This window comes from Hemiscyllium ocellatum, chromosome 3, assembly GCF_020745735.1.
Source record: "Hemiscyllium ocellatum isolate sHemOce1 chromosome 3, sHemOce1.pat.X.cur, whole genome shotgun sequence".
Lineage (NCBI taxonomy): Eukaryota > Metazoa > Chordata > Chondrichthyes > Orectolobiformes > Hemiscylliidae > Hemiscyllium > Hemiscyllium ocellatum.
Window position 1 is genome coordinate 72,267,980 of NC_083403.1, and position 27,823 is coordinate 72,295,802.

Sequence of the window (27,823 nt, forward strand, 5' to 3'; positions counted from 1 at the left end):
TAATCGATAGGGAATTTGCACAAGATATTATCAAAAATGACAACCTTATTGTTGAATTAGTTTGGAGGTTAGAGAAAGTGTGGAGATAAAGGCACCATCCATTGATTGACATTGCCTGAATAGGAAAGGTGATGCTTCCCCCAGAATCTATAATAAGGCCTCAGCTACTCAGCATATAAATAACCTGGAGGGTTTTGTTGCATAGGTAGTAATGACCCTACCTTTGTCCAGGAGGCCTGAAGTCAAATCTCAACTACTCCCAGAGCCTATTTATAAATAATTTGTATGAAGGAACAGAATTTTTAAAAGAACTATCTGGCTTTAATTTAGGGGGCACATTAAGTTGTGCAGATACAAGTAGAGACGTACAGATTAAATAAGTGTGCAAAACCATAGAAGGTGATGTTCAATGTCGGAGAGAAATGAAGCTATTCACTTTGGATCTAAGAAAGCCATGTTAGAATACTTACTTCTGGTATCATGCCTTTGGAACACCATAAGCCTTGAAGGGGCTATAGTGGGGATTCACCAGACAAATAACAAAGGCTAAAAGGTGCATTGTATTCTCTCGAGTTAGAAAGTAATCAGAGTATTTAAAATTAAAAATCATGTAATAGTATGAAAAAAGTAGTTATTTCTTCTGGTGGTCAAATCCAGAACCAGCAACTCTAATCTAAAAATTAGTGTTAGGAAAGTTAGAAGTAAAATTTTATCCACAAACAAATAAGTATGGAAATCTGAAATCCCCTTCATTCTAAAATGTAGTGTATTCTGGGTCAGATCACTTTTTTTTTCTAAAGTTGTAGGTGTTGAGTATCAATCGATATGAACAAATTGCAGATAGATTCCGATGTGGACATGAATCTAATATAATAGTATTAAAAGGTGCAAAGGAGCTAAACTCTATAGTTTCCTTAAACATCTGAAAGCGGTTCCAATGAACAAGCTGAACCTATCCTGATTAAATACCTTCCTTGAACTCTATTTTTGACATGACTTTAATTTCTTTTTTATATGCAATAACCTATGTTAAAGCAGTAAATACAGTTAGAATCCAACCCCATAGGAAGACGTCTACTTTGGTAAAACAAAATTAAATTATGAGATGAATTTTTCAATAGAGCTCTAAAATCTACATTAATTAGTCAAAGTTTTTGGGTCATACCTGTATCTTTGGGAGGATGGACATGACAGATGAAGCTATGCACAGCAGCATATTTAAACTGATAAAGACCTTATTCTCAGTGCAGCCCTCAGGATGCGTGTAGTAACAATAGAATAGGACAATAGCAACCAGGGATAGCAGGTAGTTCATGCCTGTGGCGGACAACAATGCTGTACAAAAGATAACATCGGCTAATTAGTCTTTTGGATTATTTAATAGTAATTTTAGTAAACTATGCTTTTTTTTTAAAAAAAAAGCAAAAATCACTATTTGCACTAATTCTATTTGAGGATAGACATACTCTAAATCATGAAGCGAAGGATACAGCACAGAGGTTTGATGGTAAAAGTGATACAAAGTTGATGAAGTTCAACAGGACTCAAATGGAAAACAATGTTTTACCCCAATTAGTGAACAAATGCAGGAATTTCAGTATTCAACAATAACATTTAACTGTTTGTCACCCTAGCCTCACTTATTTAAAAATCACCACTCTCAGGAGTTACTGTTCTTCAGTTTTTTTTCCTCCTTACCTGCATACCAGCACCTCGAGTTGCCTTCTTCCATTTTTTCAACCCATGATTCATTCCAGGAGTGGGCAAAGTCAATGAGTAGGACCAGCTGGATTAAGATGAAACAAAATGCACCAGCCATTCCAACATAGAACCAGACTGTAAATAAACAAATAAGACAAGCTCAGAAATTGGTTTAACTTGCATTCTATTTAAAGTATGAAAAAATACTATATTTTGAGCACATATCTGTGGAATGAATATTAAAAATGTTTTTTAATAATAATTATAAAATCATGGCTCACTAAACATGAATTTTAAACTAAAAAAAATTAAAAGCCCTCAAATGTGGTATACCTTAAAATGTACTCAGTAAAACTGAGCATCTTTTCACAAGGTCTGTTAGTTTATTTGGATGTTGCATAGAAAAAAAAATCACAACATTGAAAGTTAATAGTTTTAATACAAAGGGAACTTTGAATAATTGCAGCACAGAAGGAAGCTATTTGGTGGTTGAGTTCATACTGACTCTCTCCAAGGGCGATTTAGCTTGTCCCATTCCTCCATCCTTTCCCCAAGGCCATAAGATAAAGTGGCAGAATCATGCCATTCAGCCCATGACGTCTACCCCATAATTCCATTGTGGCTGATACATTTCTCAACCCCATTCTGATCCATTCGTGACTTAAATACACTCAATAACTTGGCCTCCACAACCCTCTTTGGCAAGGTGTTGCACAGATTAAGTGCTATCTGGTTGACGAAGGTATCCTGTAGCCTTGCAGCCTCTCTCATCAGGTGCCTATCTAATTCCACTTTGGCTCAAATGTGGCTTTCAACCTTCACCACAGGCATTTGTTTGGCATGTAGGCATAGTTGACTGGTCAACATTTATCGCCTATCCCTAGTTGCCTTGAGGAAATGGTGGCAAATTGACTTCTTGAACCATTGTACCCCACCTGCCGTGGACTGACCCACAACTGCAAAGAAGGACCAAATCAGGATGGTGAGTGGTTTGGAGAGGAACTTGAAAATGGCAGCGTTCCCATGCATCTGCTGCCCATGTCCTCCATGGTCCTGGGGTTGGAAAGTGCTATCTGAGGACCTTTGTTTACACAGTGCATACCAGATCATAACCACTTACTGTGTTAAAATATTTTTTCTTTGTGGAACCTTTGGTCATTTGCCAAATGCTTTATACCTGTGCCCTCAGAGTCATGTGCCTTCCGCCAATGGGAAAAAATTCTCCCCATCTACTCTGCCTGATGCCCTCAGGACTTTGAGATCAGCTGTCAAATCTTCTCTGAAAACACCACCAGTTTTTCCAATCTATCCACATAACGAACGCCTTCATCACTATCAGTTTTCGTAAATTGTCTCTGCACTTTCTTCACGGCCTTCACATCGTGCCTAAAATGTGAAATCCTTACAACTGAGGGTGAATCTCTTTTCTTACATAAAGGTTCATTAAATCTTTCTTGCATAAAGCCGTGAAACTTAAATTCCTTTTTAGTGACTTTCGCAACTTACCCCACCATCTTGAGCAATTGTGCACATATCCCCTACCTGGTCGTTCTGACACTACAATTTAACTAGAATTGTTGCTTTCAATTTAAAATGCTTTCCTTCACTTTTCCTAATAAGATGCATCAGATCACACATCTCTGCATTAAAATTCATCTGCCATTTGTCCACCCATTTTGCTAGCATGTCTACAGCCAGTGAAATTCATCATTGTCCTCCTCATTTTGTACAATACTTCAAAATTTAGTCCATCTGAAAGAAAGATCTGAAATAAAGTGTATCCTATGCAGACAAGTCTTTAATATCGAATAACAATAACAGTCGTACTGGTACCAACCCTTAGGGGTCTGATTATTTTCACAGAAGCAGAAAAGATATCATCATTCACCATCACTCTGTTTCTGTCACTCAAATAAGTTCATATCCTTTTGTGCAACTTTGCTAGCAAGCCTATTATGTGGCACGTTGTCCAATACTATTTGGTAATCCAGATTGATGACATCACTACCCTCATCAATCCTGCGTATTACTTTGACAAGAAACTCAAACAAGCTGTTTAAACAAGATTTGCCTTTTAAACAAATTGTGCTAGCTATCCGGAGACAATTCATCAAAGAAAAATGTTTCATCCAATGCCTTTATGTTCAGTGTCAACATCGAGGTCTTCTGGGTCAGGTACAGCAAATCTGATCCTACTTTTAGTGAATATCAGTTCAGTAACTTAATAATAAAAGAAAAAAATCATATTCACTGCCTTTACTGACCTTGCATATATCCTTTTCTATGTTGCTACGTACTATGTGAAACAGCATGTGCCTTCAATATGAGTTCAAGTGAACATGAGTAGACCCAAAGATATTTATTATGATAGTGCTGCATTCGTGTAATATTGTAATGATCTCTAGACTTAGTTCATATGGATATACAAAAAAAAGGTAAAAAAATCTAAATCAAGATGCTTAGTCGAAGGATGCTTTAAAAATCTCACCAGTCATGAACTAGCAGCATTTTTGTTGCTTGTCTTGTACAAACCTGTTGTAAAGGGTCCTTCTGGAATGAAGAAAGCACCCACTGTTATAGCAACCATGGTGGCAAATTTAAAAAACCAAAATCTAAAAGAAAACAAAAAGCTGATTATGTCACCATCCAAAACAGTTAATGCCACAAGTATAGGACAATCATTTGTCCTGTCATTACTACAGCAGAAAGTGAACAGTAGGGAGGAGAAATGGACCTTAACATGTTCATTTCATACATTGTGTCCCTGATCAACATGCTCATTCCATGCAATTACAAGAAGTCCCCGATTTACAAACATCTGACTTACAAACGTTCATTGTTACGAATGCGATCACATACAGGCATGGACTTTTCAAGATCCAACATTTCCTGAACTTATGAACAGCTAATTTACATTACCCTGCATGGTGTTCCAACTTACATACAAATCAACTTGCGAACAGACTCAAGAATAGAAAACATTCACAACATAGGGACTGCCTCTATGCATTTTTTAGAATATGATAGTACATTTTTGTAATAAAAGCATGACAATATTAATTGCAACTGAGGACAGGAAGATATACAATTCAGAAGTTAACAGTACATCCTGATCTTTAATTATTGCTGCACTTTTTAATAATTACATTCTACTATTTACTCAGTTTGAAAATTGTCAAGAACTGCCATTCTATGAATTTTAAAAGAGGTTTGACCAATTACTGGAGAGATTATTGTTCTGCCCCTCTGCCCATTTTGCTCAAATGTAAACTAGGCAAGTCATTAGTGAAGTTTTATTCTAGGGAACTTGGAGTAATCCTTAAGACTTCTATAATGTCAAAGGTATAGCTACAAATGCACTTAACACTTCCTTGATCAATTTCAAAGACAAACTTACAAAAGAAAGAATGCCTCAGACAAGGCAATAGGTCACTAAGTCTTGCAACAACTGCTGTGGTCAGATTACTCCTTGGCTCCTAGTTCCCAAGAAATGAAGGGAGATATAAAACAATGGGAGGAAACCCAGAGAAAAGCCAAAAGACTGGTAAGTATTGCAGGTGGTATCAACTATAATGAAAAACCAAAGAACCTTAGGCATTTCAAAATGGAAATGAGACATTTAATGTGGAATATGTTACAGAATCTTTCATTAAAGTGCAAAGGAAAAATGGCCACCAAATCAAACAAAATTGTAAGGAGTAAGTAAAAATAGTCAAAAATGACAGTTTTAAGGAAAGGAAGATGGAGAGTTGCAAAGTAGAAGGAAAAGAAGGGGACAAAGCATTCAGTGCAAGAGGGGAAGCTTGCACATTTACTGTGTTAATCTATTAATCTCCATCATTCAATCAAAACTGAATACAAATTAAGCTTCAACGATATTTCCAATGCCAATGATGTGGAGAGTGAATACTCATTATTCTAAATTACCATTACTAAACTATTTGCAGATAAAATATAGTGGCAATGGGCACAGCTTAGGAACAGATTATTACTTTTTTCTGCTGCCGTGATATAGGAGGACAACTAATATATTTCATAACAAATCTAAAATAAATACCGTAACATTTTGGATCAAGAGAAACATAAATAACATTATCTCCCATCATGTGACTAATGGGCCAACAACTGACCACCCAATTGTTGCATGAAATTAAATTGCTAATAACCAAGTTACTGAAGTAAGCACTGACTTAGAGTCTGCAAAGCCCCTTTTTAAAGATAGGAATTTTAAAGATTACCCATTGTGGACTGCAGCCCTTGGGTCTTGGCTGCTCTTCACTTTAATCATCAACAGGGAAAAGAGAAGGAAGAACATTGCCATGCCAAAGCAAACCCGGTAAACAGCCTTATATCCAACCAACACATCACAGTTCACTTGTCCATGGACTCCAGGAATGGGGGTGTCTAGTCCACCATCACAAAATCCTGGTATCTACAGAGGGAAGAGGCAGCAAAAATTAAAGGATTTAGGCTTGCTTAATTCACACATATGTAGGAGGCTTTTTTTAAAAGTTCATTTTCTTCTACACATAGCTAGAAACAAATTTCTTGTATGAAAATCATTCTCCAGAATTATGAAGATGATAAGAGTCAGACAGTCCTACAGCACAGAGACAGGCCCTTCAGGCAAAACTGGTCCATGCCGACCAAGATGTCCATCCACGCTAACTCCATTTCTCTGCACTTGGTTCATGTCCTTCTAAACCTACCCTACCCTACCCATGTATTTGTCCAAATACTGTTTAAATGTTGTTAATGTACCCATATCAACCACTTTCGCTGGCAGTTCATTTCATATGCATACCACCCTCTGTGTGGAGATGTTACGCTCAGGTTTCCTTTTATTCTTTGCCCCCCTTACCTTAAACTGATGTCCTCTAGTCCTTGATTTCCCCAACCCAACCTTAGGTGTTCATTCAAATAAGAGCTCTGAAAAGAGAACTGTTTCAATCAACACTCTGGAATTTCATGCAAGGGGTCACCCTTTGAATAAATGGAATCATATTAAGATATTTGACATTACATTAAGGGAGACAATGGTGTGTTGGTCACGTCACTGGACTTGTAATCCCAGCTAATGTTCTGGTGACAAGGATTCAAATTCCAACATGGCCAATGGTGAAATTTGAATTCAATGAAAACCTCAAATAAAAAGCAAGTTAATGGTAAAAATCCTTCTACTTCAATAACGTCCTTTAGGGAAGGAACACTGCCATCGTTACCTGATCTGGTCTAAATGTGATTCCTAACCTACAGCGATACAGTTAACTCTCAACCTAGCAGCAATACCAATATTCCACGGACAATTATTTTTAAAAAAATTCTCTAGGCAAACCCGCTTTCCAACTGATCGTAAATGGTACAAAATACTGAACTAGAACAAAACAAATGAAATGAAAATTGTTGCTTTTGTCTTCCAAGTATGAGCAAGCAATCCCATGTCATTCACAGAATTCCTACAATGTGGAACCAAGCTATTTGGACCATCAATTTTACACTGGCCCTCCGAAAAGCACCCCACATAGACCCACCACTCCTATCCCAGCTCTGTAACCCTGCATTATCACATGGCCAATTCATTTAACCTGCATGTCTTTGGACTGAGAGAGGAAACCAGAGCACCCAGAGGAAACCCATGCAGACATGGAGAAAATGTGCAAACTCCACACAGCCACCATATTACCCAATATACTACCATTATAACTCTTCACTGAATGCACAACAAATGGCGCACTCATTAAAGTTGAGAATATTTTTGAGACTGGCATTAGAGTAAAAATATCTTGGAGGTTTATGGGAACTGGCAGCACAAGGCTTACGGATGGACAAAATTTGATGCAAATTAGGACATGGATGGACAGATGTGGATGACCGCAAACATTTATGGAGAGCAGCACACGGGAGTGCTGTAGAATTTAGAGGTACAAAAAGGTACAAATGAGGTTTCAGCAATAAAATATCCAAGGCAGGGACAAAATTGAGTTATGTTATGGAGGTGCTGTTAGTGATGACACAAATTTGTGATTGGAAGCTCATCTTCAATTCAAAATCAACACCAAGTTCAGGAAAGCTCTGGATCAGCCAGTTATTAAGGAAAGTGATGGAGTTTGTAGGCAGGGAACATTTTTTGGTGTGGAGTTAAGGAAATGCCATCATTTATTTGGCAGAGATTTCTACTCAACCAGTAGTGAATGCTGGACGAGCATCTTCTTATGGCATAGAGGTACTGGAGAAGTTTGGAGAGAAGGTGATGAGAATAAAGTTGAACATCATTCGTGTTCATGTGAAAATTGATGTTCTGTTACTGGATGATATTATCAAGGGGCATCACGTGAATGAGAAATAGGAAGGAGCCAAAGACAGATCCTTGGGGCATGGAGGTAATTCTGCAGGAATGGGAACTGCAGCTGTGGATTGCAATTCCATGATTAAGATTAGATAGACAGATAATGGTTTACCTTCAGGTGTGGAGTTTGTGAATTCTCCCTGTGTCTGCGTAAGTATCCTCCAAGTGCTCCGCTTTCCCCCCACAGTGTAAAGATGGTTAGGTGGATGGGCCATGCTAAATTGTCCACAGTATCCAGGGATGTAGAGGCTAGGTGGGTTAGCCATAGAAAATGCAGGGTGATAGGGTAAGAAGTGGGTCTGGGTAGGATGCTCTTCAGAGCATCAGTGTGGACTCAATGGATTGAATGACCTGCACCCACCCGACAGGGATTCTATTCGAGAGAGGAACAGAAGCAAACAAATAGTCCCCCAAATCAACAACAATGAGTCAGAGATGTACAGCAGGGAAACAGACCCTTCGGTCCAACACGTCCCAACCCAATCTAGTCCCACCTGCCAGCACTTGGCCCATATCCCTCCAAACCCTTGCTACTCATATACCCATCCAAATGCCTTTTAAATATTGCAATTGTACCAGCCTCCACCACATCCTCTGGCAGCTCAATCCATACACGTACCACCCTCTGCGTGAAAAAGTTGCCTCTTAGGACTCTTTTATATCTTTCCCCTCTCACCCTAAACCTATGCCCTCTAGTTCTGGACTCCCCCCATCCCAGGGAAAAGACTTTGTCTATTTATCCAATTCATAATGGAAAGGTGTTGGAAGAGGATCAAGTAATTAACTGTGCCAAAGACTGTAGGCGGGTCAAAAAAGACAAAGATTGTTTACTATTGTCATCACATCGAATGCCATTTGTAACTCTGAACAATATTGTGATGCTCCGAATCTCTGCCCAGCTTTCTCAGAACTCGGTTTCAACTTCTCCAATCAGATTTCTGAGTCTGCTGCAACAGATATTATCAAAGACTTTGGCTAGGAAAAAAAGGTTAGAGCTGGGGCAGTGTTTTGCTAGCATTTGGGGTTAAGAATTGTCTCTTTCAGGTAATGACATCTGACTTGTTTTATTGTTTCACGTAGGAGGATGTTACTGGCTAGGCCAGCATTGGTTGTCATCCCTAATGGCCCAGGCAGCAGTTAAGAATCAGCCATATTGTTGTGGGTCTGGAGTCACATGTAGGCCAGAGAGTTGAGGATGGCAGATTTCCTTCCAAGGACACTTAGTGAATCAGATGGGTTTTTATAACAATTAACAATGGTTACAACGTTACCATTCAGCTAGCTTTTTACTGAATTTGAATTTCGCTATCTGCCATGGTGGAATTTGAATCCGTTTCTCTAGAACATGACCAGTAATTCAGAACCCAAGGGTAAAGTGACAATATCATTACTCCACCGCATCCCGTAACTTGAAGGTGAAGGCATGAAGGAGGAACAAAACCAGTGGACAGAGAATCAGTAACCATGCCAACTACTATGGGAGATAAGAAGGGAATTTGGTTGATCAGTAGTTTTGCAGGTATTGAGTCATCGGCAAAGTTAATGAAGAGGCGACATAAGGGAGCCAATAGGAAAGAAACTAAAATGCAGGAATTAAGACACAAAGTGACTATAAAATTTCCATGGCCGCCTCAAACTTGTTATTGGAGGAAACAGGTCAGAGGTCTAAGACGACAACTTACAGGCAGGAAATCTGAAGACCTTAACCATGCCAGACCAGGATGGCATGCCCAGAACAACATATGGTTATTTTTAAACACTGTCAAAAAAGTGTGTAAAAGCCACAGAAAATGAGAATGCCAAAATGCACTCTTAGAGAATCTGTGCTGCTTATGCTGTAGACTTGCTGGGATCCCTGACTGCCAGAGAACAAGTAACAAGAAACTACTAAGAATTCCTGATGAAGGGCCTTTGCCCGAAACGTTGATTTTCCTCCTCCTCAGATGCTGTCTGACTTGATGTGCTTTTCCAGCACCACTCTGATCTAAATACTAAGAATGCAGGCAGGGCATTCACTAAAAGTCTAATGGAGATAGCCAGATAAAGGATTAGAATGGTATCTTGTGCTTATGCCCAGTCAAACATCCTGTCTCATCTAATTGTATCACTATAAGCCCCGATTTCCTTCTTTCTCAATGTATACCTTAGATGCATTGATACAATTGACCTCAACTTCCCTTGGTAGCAAGTTCCACATTTTCACGAGTCTCCGGGTAAAGAAATTTCTTCTACATTCCCGACATCTAAAATATAAAGATGCACGTGTGCCTTGCACTTTTAGGTCAGGTTACACAAACAAGTGGAGCATACTGCTAACAGATACAAAACCTTCTTGAGCTGTTCTTCCATTCCCGGCATTAACATAATACAAGCCACTCCCACTCCAAGCAGCAGAAAGAATGCGAAGATCAAACGAGTCACTGTTGAATTCTTCCCACTTGGGCAGCATCCACAGAGAAGACATGGTGCACTGCCACATAAACAAGGGATCTGTAAAGATCAAGTAAAGAACCAATTAATCTATACACCCATACAAATAGACCAGGAAAATATGCAACTGGTGCTGAATGCTTTGTTAATACTTGCAAGTTTTAACATGCACTGAAGGGAATAACTGGACGTAAAATAATTAATCCTCCAATGGATTAATTGGAGGATTAGTCCTCCAAGAACTTGCAAGGCTTTTACTCATTCATTAAATTATTCTTCCTTTCTTTCAGGAAGAATATATACATCTGATCATTCTCATATGTTATTGAAATAAATGTAGATAATCATCTGTCACTATAAACATTGAGGTTTAAAAACAATCAGTTCATTTGGTGAAAGATACATGCAACAAAGGGAATTAATACCAATATCAAGTTATATCCCACATAGCAATTAATGCCTCAAACTGAGCTCGCAAATCTGCAATTGTTTGTGCTGCTAAAGGAAATTAAAGATGCACATCAGAAAGAGGAAAGAAAACTGTCCAGAATAAAGTGCAGTAAGTAGAATCTGAATAGATTTAAAACTTTGATTCATTTTAGTTTACAAAAATTAATGATGTGGAAACATAAAAGGAAACTAGGAAAAAAAAGTGAACAGCACTCCCAGAAAGCTGGAACAAATGAGCTGGATCAAAAGGACCTAATTAATGACATAGGAAGAGAAGCCTGACTTTGAAACTTTTAAAAGTATTCTAAATGCCACTGTGAAATGTCCGATGTAAAAGATCCTGCATGCACAAAAATCAGGCCAACTTTGCATTGGCATTATGCCACAACTTTTCCACCAGAACATCTTGAGCCGAAATTGTAGAATAACTATAATTGTACAATTGCAGAATTATAGAAATTGTAGAATAACTCTCAGTACACACTGGCATAAATTCAAGCAAAACCACCTTCAATCAATCATAATTATTGCCCAATTTTCACCATCCCCATTTCAGCAACTTTGCCAGAGGTCATCAGAAAACTTGCTCCAGCACCTAATAATTCTAATTTTCTCAGGGAGACTTTGGGGATGTCTACCATTCACAGTTCCCATAGGCAGCCAAACACTCAAATGAACAACTGTCTCCACTGCGATCAGGATTTGCAGACCCTCCCTAAAGACTCCATAATGTGGAGTGTGCAATGTAGATCAGGCAAAAGCAAATGGTTTTTTTTTTATGCATTTCTTTTGGATAGTTAGGGCATCCCTCTGGCCAGCTGAGATACCTCTGCGGGCAAGGTCCCAGACCCCAGGGTGGAAGCCTTAGTGATCCTTTTTGGGGTGTGGCTGTGCACAGGGTGGGGGTGGGGGGGGGGGTGGCGTGTGGATGCAGGGGTGTGGCTGTGTGTGTGTAGACATGGGTTGGTATGAAGAGAGCGCAAGAGAGAACAGATACCCTTTTGGCTGGATGCTCTCTGGGATTGTTAACTGTGTTTGGGCTAGTATCCATTAGGTACATTGGAAAGGTCCCATTTGTCAAGACTGGTCCAGAAATGTCAACAAGTGTCGAGGCATATCAACACATGTCAAGATGTGTTTATTGAGAAAAGCACCATCATTCTTAAAAGTGTAGCATGCAATATAGAACTTTTAGGAAACAGAACTACATTTTCTGTTTTTTTGCATTGCTAATTATGGATACTCAATGAATTAACTTGTAAGTGAAGTAGAAAATGGAGACTTATGGAAAAGGGCACTACTTTGGTCTGGGGGCACAACAGAGCATAACATAGAGAACATGAGGTTAGGGTTGGCATAGGTGGGGAATGGAGAATGTATGAGGTGACAGAGAATGAGCCAGATAGGAGGGCTGAGGATTGGGGGAGTGTTTTATAGTTGTCCCTCTTTGCGAGATAAAGTGCCCCTTTATTGAGATCATGTCCCATGGTTCGAGACCCACCAGTCAGAAGAAACATCTTAGCTACATCTAAACTGTCACTTCATTGTAAGTTTCAATGAAGTCATCTCCCATTCCTCAAAACTCTAGGGAACCTAGACTCAGTCTCCTCATAAGACAGTCCCACTATTCCAGGAATTAATCTAGTAAACCTTTACACTCCCCAAGTTGACACTGGGGCTACAAGGGCCATGGGATGATTGAAGGTAGATAAAGTGAGAGGAGCCATAGCATTTTCCTTGTTTGTTTCTTTAGATTTAGTTGGTTTTTGTTGTTTTTTTTTAAGGAAAGCTTACTTTTAGAGGGATGGCAGTGCAGAGAGGGCAATGTTCCTCTTGCAACATGTATGAGGTGAGGGAAGCCATTAGCGTCCCTGCTGAGTACACTTGCAAGAAGTGCACCCATCTCCAGCTCCTCCAAACCCGTGTTAGGGAACTGGAGCTGGAGTTGGATGAACTGCGGATCATTCGGGAGGCAGAGGAGGTCATAGATCGGAGCTTTAGGCAAGTAGTTACTCCGAAAGTTCAAGATAGATGGGTGACAGTGAGGGGGAGTGGGAGGAGGAAGCCAGTGCAGGGACCCCCTGCGGTCATTCCCCTCAAGAACAAGTATACCGTTTTGGATACTTGTGGGGGGGATGACTTACCAGGGGCAAGCAACGAGGTTCAGGCCTCTGGCACGGAGCCTGGCCCCGTTGCTCAGAAGGGTAGGGTGGAGAAAGGTAGAGCAATAGTTCTTGGGGACTCGATAGTGAGGGGTACAGACAGACGGTTTTGTGGGGGCGACAGGGACTCACGTTTGGTATGTTGCCTCCCAGGTGCAAGGGTACGTGATGTCGCTGATCGTGTTTTCCGGGTCCTTAAGGGGGAGGGGGAGCAGCCCCAGATCGTGGTCCACGTTGGCACCAACGATATAGGTAGGAAGAAGGGTGAGGATGTCAGACAGGCTTACAGGGAGCTAGGTTGGAAGCTCAGAGTTAGAACAAACAGAGTTGTAGTCTCTGGTTTGTTACCCGTGCCACGTGATAGAGAGTCGAGGAATAGGGAGAGAGAGCAGTTAAATGCGTGGCTACAGGGATGGTGCAGGAGGGAGGGATTCCGGTTTCTGGACAACTGGGGTCCTTTCTGGGGAAGGTGGGACCTCTATAAAAAGGATGGTCTACACCTGAACCTGAGGGGCACCAGTGTCCTTGGGGGGAGGTTTGCTAGTGCTCTTTGGGAGGGTTTAAACTAACTCCGCGGGGGCATGGGAACCAGGACTGTAGCTTTAGGGTACAGGACCTTGAGTGTAGGGAGGTTAGGAATAATGCAGCGATCTCTGAGGAGGGTGCCTGTAACCAGAAAGGAGGATTGAAGTGTGTATACTTCAATGCCAGAAGTATAAGGAATAAGGTAGGTGAACTTGCAGCGTGGGTTGGTACCTGGGACTTCGATGTTGTGGCCATTACAGAGACGTGGGTAGAACAGGGACAAGAATGGCTGTTGCACGTTCCAGGGTTCAAATGTTTTAGTAGGATCAGACATGGGGGTAAAAAAGGGGGAGGCGTGGCATTACTTGTCAAAGACAGTATCACAGCAGTGGAATGGACGATGGAAGAGGACTTGCCATCTGAGGTAGTTTGGGCTGAGGTTAGAAATAGGAAAGGTGAGGTCACCCTGTTAGGTGTTTTCTACAGGCCTCCTAATAGTCCTAGAGAAGTAGAGGATAATATTGCGAGGATGATTCAGGAAAAGAGTGAAGGTAGCAGGGTGGTTGTTATGGGGGACTTTAACTTCCCAGATATTGACTGGGAGAGCTATAGCTCGAGTTCATTAGATGGGTCGGTGTTTGTACAATGTGTGCAGGAGGGTTTCCTGACACAATATGTCGACAGGCCAACAAGAGGGGAGGCTATATTGGATTTGGTTCTAGGTAATGAACCAGGCCAGGTGTTAGACTTGGAGGTAGGTGAGCACTTCGGGGACAGTGACCACAACTCGGTGACTTTTACTTTAGTGATGGAGAGGGATAATCGTGCGCCGCAGGGCAAGAGCTATAGCTGGGGGCAGGGAAATTATGATGCAGTGAGGCATGACTTAGGTTGTGTGGATTGGAAAAACAGGCTTCAAGAGAAGAACACTAATGAGATGTGGGGATTGTTCAAGGAGCAGCTACTGCGTGTCCTCGATAGGTATGTACCAGTCAGGCATGGTGTAAAGGGCCTTGTGAGGCAGCCGTGGTTTAGTAAGGAATTGGAGTCCCTTGTGAAAGGGAAGAAGGCGGCATATGTAAAGATGAGGCGTGAAGGTTCAGTAGGGGCGATTGAGAGTTATAAGGTAGCCAGGAAGGAGCTAAAGAGGGAGCTAAGAAAAGCGAGAAGGGGACATGAAAAGTCTTTAGCTGGTAGGATTAGGGAAAACCCAAAGGCTTTCTATAGGTATGTCAAGAATAAAAGGATGACTAGGGTAGGTATCGGTCCAGTCAAGGATAGTAGTGGGAAGTTGTGTGTGGAGGCGGAGGAGATTGGAGAGACATTAAATCAGTACTTTTCATCAGTATTCACTCAGGAACAGGACACTGTTGCTGATGTGAATATGGAATCACAAATAATTAGAATGGATGCCCTGGAAATATGCAGGGAAGAGGTTTTGGGAATATTGGAAAGGATGAATATAGATAAGTCTCCTGGGCCTGATGGCATTTACCCCAGGATCCTATGGGAAGCTAGGGAGGAGATAGCAGAGCCATTGGCCTGGATTTTTATGTCGTCATTGTCAACGGGAATAGTACCAGAGGACTGGAGGATAGCGAATGTGGTCCCATTGTTCAAGAAAGGGAGTAGGGATAGCCCTAGTAACTATAGGCCAGTGAGTCTGACTTCAGTGGTGGGCAAAGTCTTAGAGAGAATGGTAAGGGATAAGATTTATGAACATCTGGGTAGGAATAACGTGATCAGGGATAGCCAGCATGGTTTTGTGAAGGGCAGGTCGTGCCTCACAAACCTTATTGAGTTCTTTGAGAAGGTGACTAAGGAAGTGGATGAGGGTAAAGCAGTAGATGTTGTGTATATGGATTTTAGTAAGGCGTTCGATAAGGTTCCCCATGGTAGGCTAATGCTAAAACTTCAGAGGTATGGCATTGAGGATACATTAGAGGTTTGGATTAGGAATTGGCTGGCTGGAAGGAGACAGAGGGTAGTAGTTGATGGATTATGTTCATCTTGGAGCGCAGTTACTAGCGGTGTACCACAAGGATCTGTTTTGGGACCATTGCTTTTTGTTATCTTTATAAATGATCTAGAGGAAGGACTTGAAAGCTGGGTAAGCAAGTTTGCGGATGACACGAAAGTCGGTGGAGTTGTGGATAGTGAGGAAGGAAGTGGTAGGTTACAGCGGGATATAGATAAGTTGCAGAGCTGGGCGGAAATGTGGCAAATGGAATTCAATGTAGCTAAGTGCGAAGTCGTTCACTTTGGTAGGAATAACAAGATGATGGATTACTGGGCTAATGGTAGGCTACTTGGTAGTGTGGATGAGCAGAGGGATCTTGGTGTCTATGTACACAGATCTCTGAAAGTTGCCACCCAGGTAAATAGTGCTGTGAGGAAGGCATATGGTGTACTGGGCTTTATTGGCAGAGGAATTGAGTTCCGGAGTCCTGAGGTCATGTTGCAGTTGTATAAGACTCTGGTGAGGCCTCATCTGGAGTATTGTGTGCAGTTTTGGTCGCCATACTATAGGAAGGATGTGGAAGCTTTAGAACGAGTGCAGAGGAGGTTTACCAGGATGTTGCCTGGAATGGTAGGAAGATCGTATGAGGAAAGGCTGAGGCACTTGGGGCTGTTCTCATTGGAGAAGAGAAGGTTTAGGGGAGATCTGATAGAAGTGTATAAGATGATTAGGGGTTTAGATAGGGTAGATACTAAGAACCTTTTACCGCTAATGGAGTCAGGTGTTACTAGGGGACATAGCTTTAAATTAAGGGGTGGTAGGTATAGGACAGATATTAGGGGTAGATTCTTCACACAGCGGGTTGTGAGTTCATGGAATGCCCTGCCCATATCAGTGGTGAACTCTCCTTCTTTATGTTCATTTAAGCGGGCATTGGATAGGCATTTGGAAGTTATTGGGCTAGTATAGGTTAGGTAGGACTCGGTCGGCGCAACATCGAGGGCCGAAGGGCCTGTACTGCGCTGTATCCTTCTATGTTCTATGTTCTATGAGAGTGGAAATAGAGATATATAGTTAGTCATGGGTTGGAATGAATGAGCTATTGAGAGATTAGGGCAGTGAGGTGGTGAGAGCAGGAGGAATGTTTTATGTTTTAATTGTTATGTTTAAACTCAGACATGGTGTTGGGGCTCACAGCAGGCTTTCCACCCATTCTGTCTCAGGAATTGGAGCATCCTCTGCTCTTCCAAATTACTGGCCTGCCTCCCATTTCTGTCCTTCCTCATCCAGGACCAAAAATGAGAAGTGCAGGCAGCCATTTTAGAAGCAGATTTCTCCTTCTTATGTGCATCAAGCCCAGAAATGAAAATCGGGGCTTCAAATTTCTAATATATTTTTACTTTGTTTGTTTTATATCGAACGCTTCAGATAATTCTGCTCGATGCTTGTGTTTCCAACAAAATAAAGTAAACAGAATGAGCAGCTGGCTTCAGAAACGATAGGCTATGCCCTAGTAGTCTGATATGACTTTCCCCTCCAGGTTGTATTTTACCTGATGCAGCAATACTTACATTATCTCCCAAAACTGGCTGCAGATATTGTCAAATTGAAAAATCCAACAATCCATTTACAGGTACACCAATGTATGGGATAACATTAAGAGTTTACAGCTGAAGAGCATGCCTCTAGTAACACATCAGGCTTTAAGTGATCCTAGTTAAAATGCCAGAATGTAAGAGGCATAGAGTAATAGAGATGTACAGCATGGAAACAGACCCTTCGGTCCAACCTGTCCACGCTGACCAGATAACCCAACCCAATCTAGTCCCACCTGCCAGCATCCAGCCCATATCCCTCCAAACCCTTCCTATTCATATACCCATCCAAATGCTTTTAAATATTGCAATCAGGTCACATGCCCTTATAAGTAATGATATCATGAACAATTCTCTTAAAGGAAAACTGACATACCAACTGTGAATTTAACATCATCTACTGAGATTGTTTAAAAGAACTAATACCCTTAGGTCTGCATTTGATCAAAGGTCTAAATGCAAGGTGTTTTTTTCTAAAGTAACCAATTCAGTGAAATTGATTACATTTATTGGATGGATCGGAGACTGTCCTAACAACTGAAAGCAGATGTGAAATGATATGAACTAGGCTCTGTCTGTGGGAAGTTACTGGCAGAGATTTATTTGGAGTTTAATGGTAGTCACATTCATACCCCAATGTAATTTGGAATTAAGGCATTTCTTGTAGCTTAACTCTGGAACACAAGAATTTTAAGTCGTTAGCACTGATTATATTTTGAAAGGCTGAGCAAGCTATATGGTACAGCTAATACAGGCAGAATGCAACATGGGTCAAGGTGGAACAATGAGCTGTGGAAAAAGGCACACACAACATACCTAGACAGAATGGGCATTACTTTTTAAATAAACCAACAAGTAATGAACACAGAAGCTAAATACAGGAAATAAACATACCAGCCGATATCAGTGGAGAAAAATAGCTTTCCTTGAACACAATAAATAATACTTTAAAAGAAAAGCATGATATAACTTCAAATAAATTAATTTACTGCATGCAGTAAGCCACTCAATATTCACTCACAGAAATTAAGCAGATTTCTTCTTTAGTTTTCGTGAATGCAGAAAAATTAGTCAGTACAAGGAAGTGCCATAGAATGGGAGAATGTGGTCACTCAAGAACATAATACATCACTGATCATTTCATGGTTGTCAAGTGGAAGAATGGGAAATATCAGTGACTTCCTCAGTGGGAAGGAAAATACTTCAAAAGTAAAGAAAATTTAAAAAAAACATGAGATAATCTGCTGCGACCTCTCAGCTAGCTCAAGGATTCAAAGTGTTTGAGGTATACCACAGGTATATCACCTGGTCAGACAATACATTAGTGTGCACAACCTGCACAGGGAGAGATGAAAGAAAATCCAATAGGATGCAAGAAGTGTTCCAATGGCATTATCACAGTAAGCATCATACAAGGCCATACTAAATGAGCTTCTAATGGATGTATTTAAAGCACTATCATCCATAGCATCTGATTTATTGCTACCCACTTAATTAACTAGTCACCATTCTCTGAATGGAAGGTGTTTTGATGTTGGGAAGAGTCAGGGAATCAAAGATATATGGGTCAAGTCAGGTTTAGAAAGGGATTTTAAAACATTTGTGTAATTCTACATTTGAGCACCAGAGAATTGCCTACAAAACAAAGTAGTAAAGGTGAGCATTTGTAAAACATAAAAAAAAAGGAGCAGAATTTCAAATTCCACATTCTCACCAACCCACAACAATCCTGGATTGCCCTGGCTAACAAGAAACGTATCCATCTATTCACCTATCTTGAAAAAAAATTGTTCAATGATGCGCCTGCAGACACAGAGTTAAAAAGTCAAGCAACCTTCTGAGAGGAAAAAAAAATTCTCATCTCAGTGCTAGTCCTGGATTGACCCATAACAGTAAATATCCTTTCCACATCCATCTTGGCAGAACCATTCAAGATCTTATACACTCCACTGAGTTACTCTTCATCCTTCTGATCTCCAATAAAAACAAGGCCCACCAACCTAACCTAACCTCATAGTACTAACTCCTCATTCCAGATATCCAAGTAACCTCCTCTCAATTGCCTCCAATGCATTACACCTTACCTCAGAAAAGGACACCTCAACTATGGTGTTCAAGATGTGGTTTCACCAATGCCTTATACAAGTAAAGTATGACATCCTTAATTCTACATTCTATTCCTCTTGTAATAAACAACAGCATCCCTTTTAACTTTCCGATTACATGCTGTACCTGCATCGTAACATTTTGTGACACATTCACCAGAACAGCTAAATTCCACTGCATCTTGGAATTTTGCAGTCATCCTCTGTTAATACTCTACTTTTTTTAAAAAAAATTTCCTGACAACTTCAGATTTTTCCCATTTTATACTCTATCTGCCAGATTTTTTTGCCAACTCACTCAACCAATCTATGTTCTGCAACTTCTTTACGTCTTCTTCATAACATACTTACCTATCTTGGTCTTGTCTGTGAATTTAGCCCCAATGCCTTTGTTCCCTTTTGTAAAACATTGAGGCCCCAACACAAACCTGACTCCACTCGTTTATATCCTGCTAATCAGAGAAAGATGCATTTTGTGTGTAATTTTGTTTTCTGCTAGCCAATCTTCTTTCAATTGCTATACACGACCACCTTGATCATAAGCTTTTATTTTCCGCAATATGCTTTGTGGTTGTGTCTTATCAACACCTCCTAGAAGTCCAGATATGGTTTATTAACCTGCTCCCCTTCATTGCAATGCATGTTGCTCCTTCAAAGAATTTGAATGGATTGTTAAAACATGCTTTCGATTTGACAAAACCATACTGATATTTTCCAATTACCATGAGCTGTTTTAAGTGCACCACTGTTTTAATAACATTTTATTTTGTTTCTCTGACCAGTAAACAAATAAGAAACTATCCCAAGGAGAATGACTACTTCCTGATACAAAGAATAACTTTTCTCTTCCCTGACTTGTAATGTCTGCAGTTCAGCCTCCATCGCAAACAACAGGCCTAAGCTGCTCAAACTTCAAAACCCTGACTGAAAATGGGATCCAAGAGCTCCCACATGTTGCTTGACACATCAGCTTGATCTGCCATCCTTAAATGAGTCTGAATTTTACTTTTCACTTATGTTGCATTTTAAATATTATCTTTACCATGAATTTGTTGGCGATGCTATAATGTAAGAATTGAAAAGATTTTCATCACTTAACAGGGATTTCCTCAAATAGTTCTTTTCTCTAATAGCGGAAGAACTAATTCTGATAGATTTGTTGGTGTTTGCCTACATGCTCTGGGGTCCTTACCTGACCACCTCCTCTCAGTGATGCTGACTGCTTGCCTGAAGAACCTCACTCGCTCTGCTCCATAAATGCATTTGTGAGATGTCCTAAACTATCGAACTGAAGAAAGGCTACTAAATGTTTTTAAAGACATACAATGCAGGTTCACTCATTTGTTTCTTGGTATAAATACACTACAGCACATTTATATTTTTCTATATAGTTTCTGTGGTGATATATCAAGCATATTTAAAAATGTGAAAGGATTGAGCAAGATAGATAAACTTTTTTGAAAGCATCATATATATCAGCACATAAGTTAACTTCTCAATCCTCGGAAAATCCATTAGACAACAGGGCTCAAACTCAAAAACCAAGTACAAAAGTGAAACATGGTATGGGTGACCACCATTTTGAAACATCAACTGCTTTTGGCACAAAGACCAGAAATGCTTTAAATTCCCAAGCACCTTCACAACAACCTACATTTTTGTAAGTACTGGTAAGTAAAACATGCATTTGTGGAGAGAAAAATTAAGGCCAACTACTAATGCAAATATAACATTTCATTGGTTCAAAACTAATTCAATTATATATAAAATAACATGTAAAAACATGACTTTTGGAGCCAGAAGAATGAGATTGTATTATATGCTCAGTTGCTTATACAATGGTTTTATAGTCAGTCAATCATGAAAGGTCACAGACTGAATACAAGAGATTTTGAACAAGAAAATAACACAAAAATATCTTTACACCAAGAGTTGCAAGACTGTGAAATTTGTTTCTAGTATTTGTAATTATGACAGGAAGTACGTCAAAATTCAAGATTCAGTTGAATTGGTGATTGAAGATACATAATAGAAAAATAAATGAATGTTGTTCAGATTTATTTGGTGAGGTGTAAACACACTGACGCAAAACTTTGAAGCAACACACTGACTGGGTCAAATTACTATTTTTGTATTGTAATGTCAATGCATTTCTAATGTTACCAATCGTGTATAGAATATAATCACTCATCGAACACGAATGTTGTTCACTCACAAATAGACCAAGGGCTATACCAAAGAATAATGGTTTCCCCACCAACCAGAGTGTCAAATGAAAGACGAAAAAATAGATTGCCTAAATCCAAAAGAATCTTTCACAGTCTCGGCAATCACAAATCAATGATTTTCATTTCTCCCTCAATACAGTGAGGCACAACATGACTATTGCCACTATTAAAGTTGCACTAGTCCTAATCAAAGTCTTTTTTTTTCAAATATAAGTAATAACCAGAACTGGGAAGGACATTAATGCAATGGACAGAGCACACTCATGATCAAAAGTGTTTACAGGTAAGAAAATGAATCTCCTTAAATTCAATCCTTTCCAGAAAAACATCAATTTCTTTCTAAAATTGTCCTAAGCCTTTTGTTTTCTTTGCTCGCTAGAGGTCTATTTCATATCTTAATCTGTGTTTAACGAAACATTTCCTTCTTTTAGTCTCAAACTGACCTGTTGCAATGTAATTTAAATTACTCTCTCAGGTGTACGTTTTCATTTTTTACATATACGCATAGATATTTCTAATACAAAGTCACACAAGTTTATTATAATCGCAACCATCTTTTAGCGACAACCTCTCGATTTTAACACAATATTCAATGGATTACTTTATATTTGGCTAATCACAGAGCTATTACAGCATTTAAAAAAATCCTTTGTTCCATTGTATCCAAGCTGGTCATCAAGCATCAATTCTAATCCCATTTTCTAACTTCGTATATTATGGCGATTAAAGTGCTCATCTATATATTTAAACGTCTTAAGAGTTCCTGCACCTACCATCCTTTAAGGCAACAAATTCCAGATACCTACCACCCTCTGGATGAAAGAAAATCTTTCTATCTATTTACCGATGTGTCACCCCCCCTCCATTATTTTGTATATCTCAGTTAGGTCTCTCAGCATTCCCTGACCTAAGGAAAATCATCCAATCGTATCTAGTCTCTTAGATATTTTGAGATGATCTCCCTTAGAGAATTTATATCTCATGGTCACCAACATTTTCTTTGAAATACACACTTTGTGTGACTCCCAAATAATTGTACAACTTCTCCAGCTCCCCCACCTCCCCCCAACACTTTTAGTTATTTTTCTTATATAAATCATTAGGTTTATTTAGCATTGTGTGTCTAATATGGGATTAGTTTCTTTTCTTCTTGAAATTCAAATCCTAACCAATACAAATGATGGACTGATCTGCCTAGGGCTGGGACATACTGTGCCTTGGGCAGCAACTTTATCACTCCTTCACTTCAACCTACACATCTCTTTTTGTTTTAGGTGATAGGATGCATTTTATTTCACAACATTGTTAACCTTCTTGCTATCACACCAAGGTTATTAGAAATCTTGAAATCAAGGAGTGGATGACTTTTGGGAGCTTTATGGTAAGAAAGTACGTAAAGGATTATTTTCTTGGAAATTAGTATTTGAGCAGAATATAAGTTTTTATTTGTCAAAAAGTCTATTGTATAGTCAAATAAACATAGTCACTTGAGATACAAGTTTAGCTGCAAATGTGTTGCTGGTCAAAGCACAGCAGGCCAGGCAGCATCTCAGGAACAGAGAATTTGACGTTTCGAGCATAAGCCCTTTGAAGATGTTCTGGATAGTTATTAACTTTACTTAGAAAAGTTGGTATTACTCAAAGCATTGAACCAAGTCTTATTTTATTATTTTCAACAATTGGGTCAACCATAAAAGTACTGTATAATTCTGAAATAATTTATTTTGTGCTGTCTATTATAGATGAGTCCTATATGATGCACTGGATATAGTCAAAGTTGAATAAGCTTTGTTATAACGTAAGTAGTTATTAGTTCGTGAGAAGTTTGGCTTACAATTGGAACATTGAGGATGTGCAAAATCACACTAAATGTTATTGCATCTGATAAATTGTTTCACGTGCTTGCATTATCAAGAAAAACTGCTGTAGCTGTACAAAATTAACGATCAATCCCTTCTGCCATTTTAACCTCAACAGTAATTTTCTGTCAGACAAAAGCCATACATCTCCAACAGCCCCAGGCAGCTCCCATCGATTGGGTGCAACAATATTTCACGTGATTTATGGATGTAGTGAAACGGAAACCAACTAGCGGTCTTTAATACAGGCTCTAACTGGACAGCAGCACTCTTCAAAAACCCAGAACAATCTGTACCCCAACAAACTGGCAGCTAGAGATTTGTTGCTGCAAATATTACAGTGGCTACAGCGACTCAGTTGAAGTATAAAGTCAAATTATATATTTTTTAAAAATACAACAAAATATCATTCCCATTCCCTGTCAATGAAGAGGCGTCTTGCGGCAATCCATTACTGCCCACGCTTCACTGTTCTCACTTATGTATTGCGGATAGGTATGTGTTTACAGTTGTTAAAGGCTGTATAGGTTCAAAACTCCACCCCTCAGCTTTCTGCACAATTTGTCTACAGTGGGGGGTGAGAGTGTGTTAGAGGGGTGGGTTAATTTAGAGATTGGTTCGATATTTGGGTCACTTGCCCTGACCAACTCTCAGGGGGGTTTTGTTTAAACCACTGAAAGGATTCAGAAGGCAGCCTGGGCTTTTACATAATCGGATCAATACTGTCAGCTATTTCAAGGCCCTGAGAGGTCCAGCATGACTCAGATCTTCAGCATCACAAATCAGTGACATCACCGGCTCTGCATAAGCAAGACGTCTAAAATAAAATCGACTGGGGTTCAAACCGACAAGGTTTAAATTTAAAGAGAAATCCTGCAACCACCACCATGCACCCCCCACCCAAAAGCTGCCAGGAGAAATACAAAGAGAAAAGCAGCGAGGATTTGCATCATCCTCTTTGTTATCTACTCTGTTTTGGCCGTGAAATCATAGATGCAACCGGCGCATTCTCCCATGGCAATCCTAGAGCGGTTTAGGAACAACACTTCCGCGAGGTTCTGTGCGCACCGCTGCCCTGAAGCTGGACACCTACCCAGCTGGCTAAAGAACAAGCTCCAAGCACAGCTCCCATCGCCGCCGCCGCCGCTGTTGCTGCTCCGACTCCTCACACTGGGACAGAACTGTCTGCAAACCCAGTGCGGTGACTGACAACTTGTTTACACCCGCACAGCTTCCGCTCTCACTCTCATCCCCCCCAACCCACTTGGAAAGCACAGCCCCTTCCGGAACCAGGCCAGACAAGTCAGCAAGCTGGTGTTTGACATCTTTATTTCCCAAAATATATTTCCTTCCTTAATGCAAGCACCCGTAGGTGCTTAGATGTTTTTAAAAATTATTTCAGTGCTAGCTGTTGATAACTATATCACTGATTCAATTTCTATAACACAGCATTGCAGTGTCTCCAAAGCCCTCCCCTGCCGTATGGATCCTCTTCAATTATAAATTCTCATTCCACAATAAATTCCTCCGTGATTCTTCCCACAATTTCCTGAGCTCTGTATTTAGGTGAAGATGAATGAGTATATGTTAGGGCAGTTGCATGTTCCTGCTGTAGAATGTGGCAGGTGAGAGACACTTCACATGTCTCTGCCGACTGCATCTGCGGGAAGTGCACCCAACTCCAGCTCCTCAAAAAACCGGAGCTGAAGCGGAATGAACCACGGATCATCTGGGAGGCTGAGGGGGAAATTGAGAGGGTGTACAGGAAGATGGTCACTCCTCAGACACAGGATAAGGACAGCTGGGTTACTGTCAGGGGGAGGAAAGGGAACCAACAGTCAGAGCAGGGATCCCCTGTGTCTGTTCCCCTCAGCAGTAAGTATACTGTTTTGGTACTGCTGGTGGGGACGGCATACCAGGGGAAAGCCATAGTTGCAAATGTGTTGCTGGTCAAAGCACAGCAGGTTAGGCAGCATCTCAGGAATAGAGAATTCGACGTTTCGAGCATAAGCCCTTCATCAGGAATAAGAGAGAGAGAGCCAAGCCGGCTGAGATAAAAGGTAGGGAGGAGGGACTAGGGGGAGGGGCGATGGAGGTGGGATAGGTGGAAGGAGGTCAAGGTGAGGGTGATAGGCCGGAGTGGGGTGGGGGCGGAGAGGTCAGGAAGAGGATTGCAGGTTAGGAGGGCGGTGCTGAGTTGAGGGAACCGACTGAGACAAGGTGGGGGGAGGGGAAATGAGGAAGCTGGAGAAATCTGAATTCATACCTTGTGGTTGGAGGGTTCCCAGGCGGAAGATGAGGCGCTCCTCCTCCAGCCGTCGTGTAGTTGTGTTCTGCCGGTGGAGGAGTCCAAGGACCTGCATGTCCTCGGTGGAGTGGGAGGGGGAGTTAAAGTGTTGAGCCACGGGGTGATTGGGTAGGTTGGTTCGGGCGGCCCAGAGGTGTTCTCTGAAGCGTTCCGCAAGTAAGCGGCCTGTCTCACCAATATAGAGGAGGCCACATCGGGTGCAGCGGATGCAATAGATGATGTGTGTGGAGGTACAGGTGAACTTGTGGCGGATATGGAAGGATCCCTTGGGGCCTTGGAGGGAAGTGAGTGTGGAGGTGTGGGCGCAAGTTTTACATTTCCTGCGGTTGCAGGGGAAGGTGCCGGGGGTGGAGGTTGGGTTGGTGGGGGGTGTGGATCTGACAAGGGAGTCACGAAGGGAGTGGTCCTTGCGGAACGCTGATAGGGGAGGGGAGGGAAATATATCCTTGGTGGTGGGGTCCGTTTGGAGGTGGCGGAAATGGCGGCGGATAATACGTTGTATGCGCAGGTTGGTGGGGTGGTAGGTGAGAACCAGTGGGGTTCTGTCTTGGTGGCGGTTGGAGGAGCGGGGCTCAAGGGCGGAGGAGCGGGAAGTGGAGGAGATGCGGTGGAGGGCATCGTCGATCACGTCTGGGGGGAATCTGCGGTCCTTGAAGAAGGAGGCCATCTGGGTTGTGCGGTGTTGGAATTGGTCCTCCTGGGAGCAGATGCGGCGGAGACGAAGGAATTGGGAATATGGGATGGCGTTTTTACAGGGGGCAGGGTGGGAGGAGGTGTAGTCCAGGTAGCTGTGGGAGTCAGTCGGTTTATAATAGATGTCTGTGTTGAGTCGGTCGCCCGAGATAGAAATGGAAAGGTCTAGGAAGGGGAGGGAGGAGTCTGAGACAGTCCAGGTGAATTTCAGGTCGGGATGGAAGGTGTTAGTAAAGTTGATGAACTGTTCAACCTCCTCATGGGAGCACGAGGCAGCGCCGATACAGTCATCGATGTAGCGGAGGAAAAGGTGGGGGGTGGTGCCAGTGTAGTTGCGGAAGATGGACTGTTCCACATATCCTACAAAGAGGCAGGCATAGCTGGGGCCCATGCGGGTGCCCATGGCAACTCCTTTAGTTTGGAGGAAGTGGGAGGATTGAAAAGAGAAGTTATTCAGGGTGAGGACCAGTTCAGTCAGTCGAAGGAGGGTGTCAGTGGAAGGGTACTGGTTAGTGCGGCGGGAAAGGAAGAAGCGGAGGGCTTTGAGTCCTTCGTGATGGGGGATGGAGGTGTACAGGGACTGGATGTCCATAGTGAAAATAAGGCGTTGGGGACCGGGGAAGCGAAAATCCTGGAGGAGGTGGAGGGCGTGGGTGGTGTCCCGAACGTAGGTGGGGAGTTCTTGGACTAAAGGGGACAGGACCGTGTCGAGGTATTGGGAGATGAGTTCGGTGGGGCAGGAGCAGGCTGAGACAATGGGTCGGCCGGGGCAGGCAGGTTTGTGGATTTTGGGCAGGAGGTAGAAACGGGCGGTGCGGGGTTGTGGGACTATGAGGTTGGAGGCGGTGGATGGGAGATCCCCTGAGGTGATGAGGTCCTGGATGGTCTGTGAGATGATGGTTTGGTGGTGGGAGGTGGGGTCGTGGTCAAGGGGGCGATAAGAGGAGGCGTCCGCGAGCTGGCGTTTGGCTTCAGCGGTGTACAGGTCAGTGCGCCAAACTACCACCGCGCCTCCCTTGTCTGCGGGTTTGATGGTGAGGTTGGGATTGGAGCGGAGGGAGTGGAGGGCTGCACGTTCTGAGGGTGAGAGGTTGGAGTGGGTGAGAGGGGTGGACAGGTTGAGTCGGTTGATGTCACGGCGGCAGTTGGCTATAAAGAGGTCGAGGGCGGGTAGGAGGCCTGCACGGGGTGTCCAGGTGGATGGGGTGTGTTGGAGGCGGGAGAAGGGGTCGTCAGAGGGTGGGCGGGAGTCTTGGTTGTGAAAGTAGGCACGGAGGCGAAGGCGGCGGAAGAATTGTTCAATATCTCGCCGCGTGTTGAACTCATTAATCCGAGGGCGTAGGGGAACGAAGGTGAGGCCCTGCTGAGGACTGATCTTTCATCCTCAGAGAGGGGGAGATCTGGAGGGATGGTGAAAATCCGGCAAGGCTGGGAGCTAGGACCTGGTGTGGGACTGGAGCT

General features: G+C 41.8%; 1 protein-coding gene across 1 annotated transcript in view; it reads right to left on the minus strand.

Annotated features, from left to right (window-relative positions):
* serinc1 (serine incorporator 1) overlaps positions 1-24,596 on the minus strand; it is a 47,621-nt gene extending 23,025 nt beyond the window's left edge. The window contains exons 1-6 of the mRNA XM_060850998.1: positions 24,455-24,596; positions 10,376-10,537; positions 5,940-6,133; positions 4,234-4,313; positions 1,699-1,836; positions 1,166-1,335 (exon numbers count right to left, since the gene is read on the minus strand). Of these exons, the coding sequence (XP_060706981.1) occupies positions 1,166-1,335; positions 1,699-1,836; positions 4,234-4,313; positions 5,940-6,133; positions 10,376-10,537; positions 24,455-24,493 (783 nt within the window). The 5' untranslated portion in view covers positions 24,494-24,596. The remainder of the gene's footprint in view (positions 1-1,165; positions 1,336-1,698; positions 1,837-4,233; positions 4,314-5,939; positions 6,134-10,375; positions 10,538-24,454) is intronic.
* Between the last annotated feature and the right edge of the window lie 3,227 nt (positions 24,597-27,823).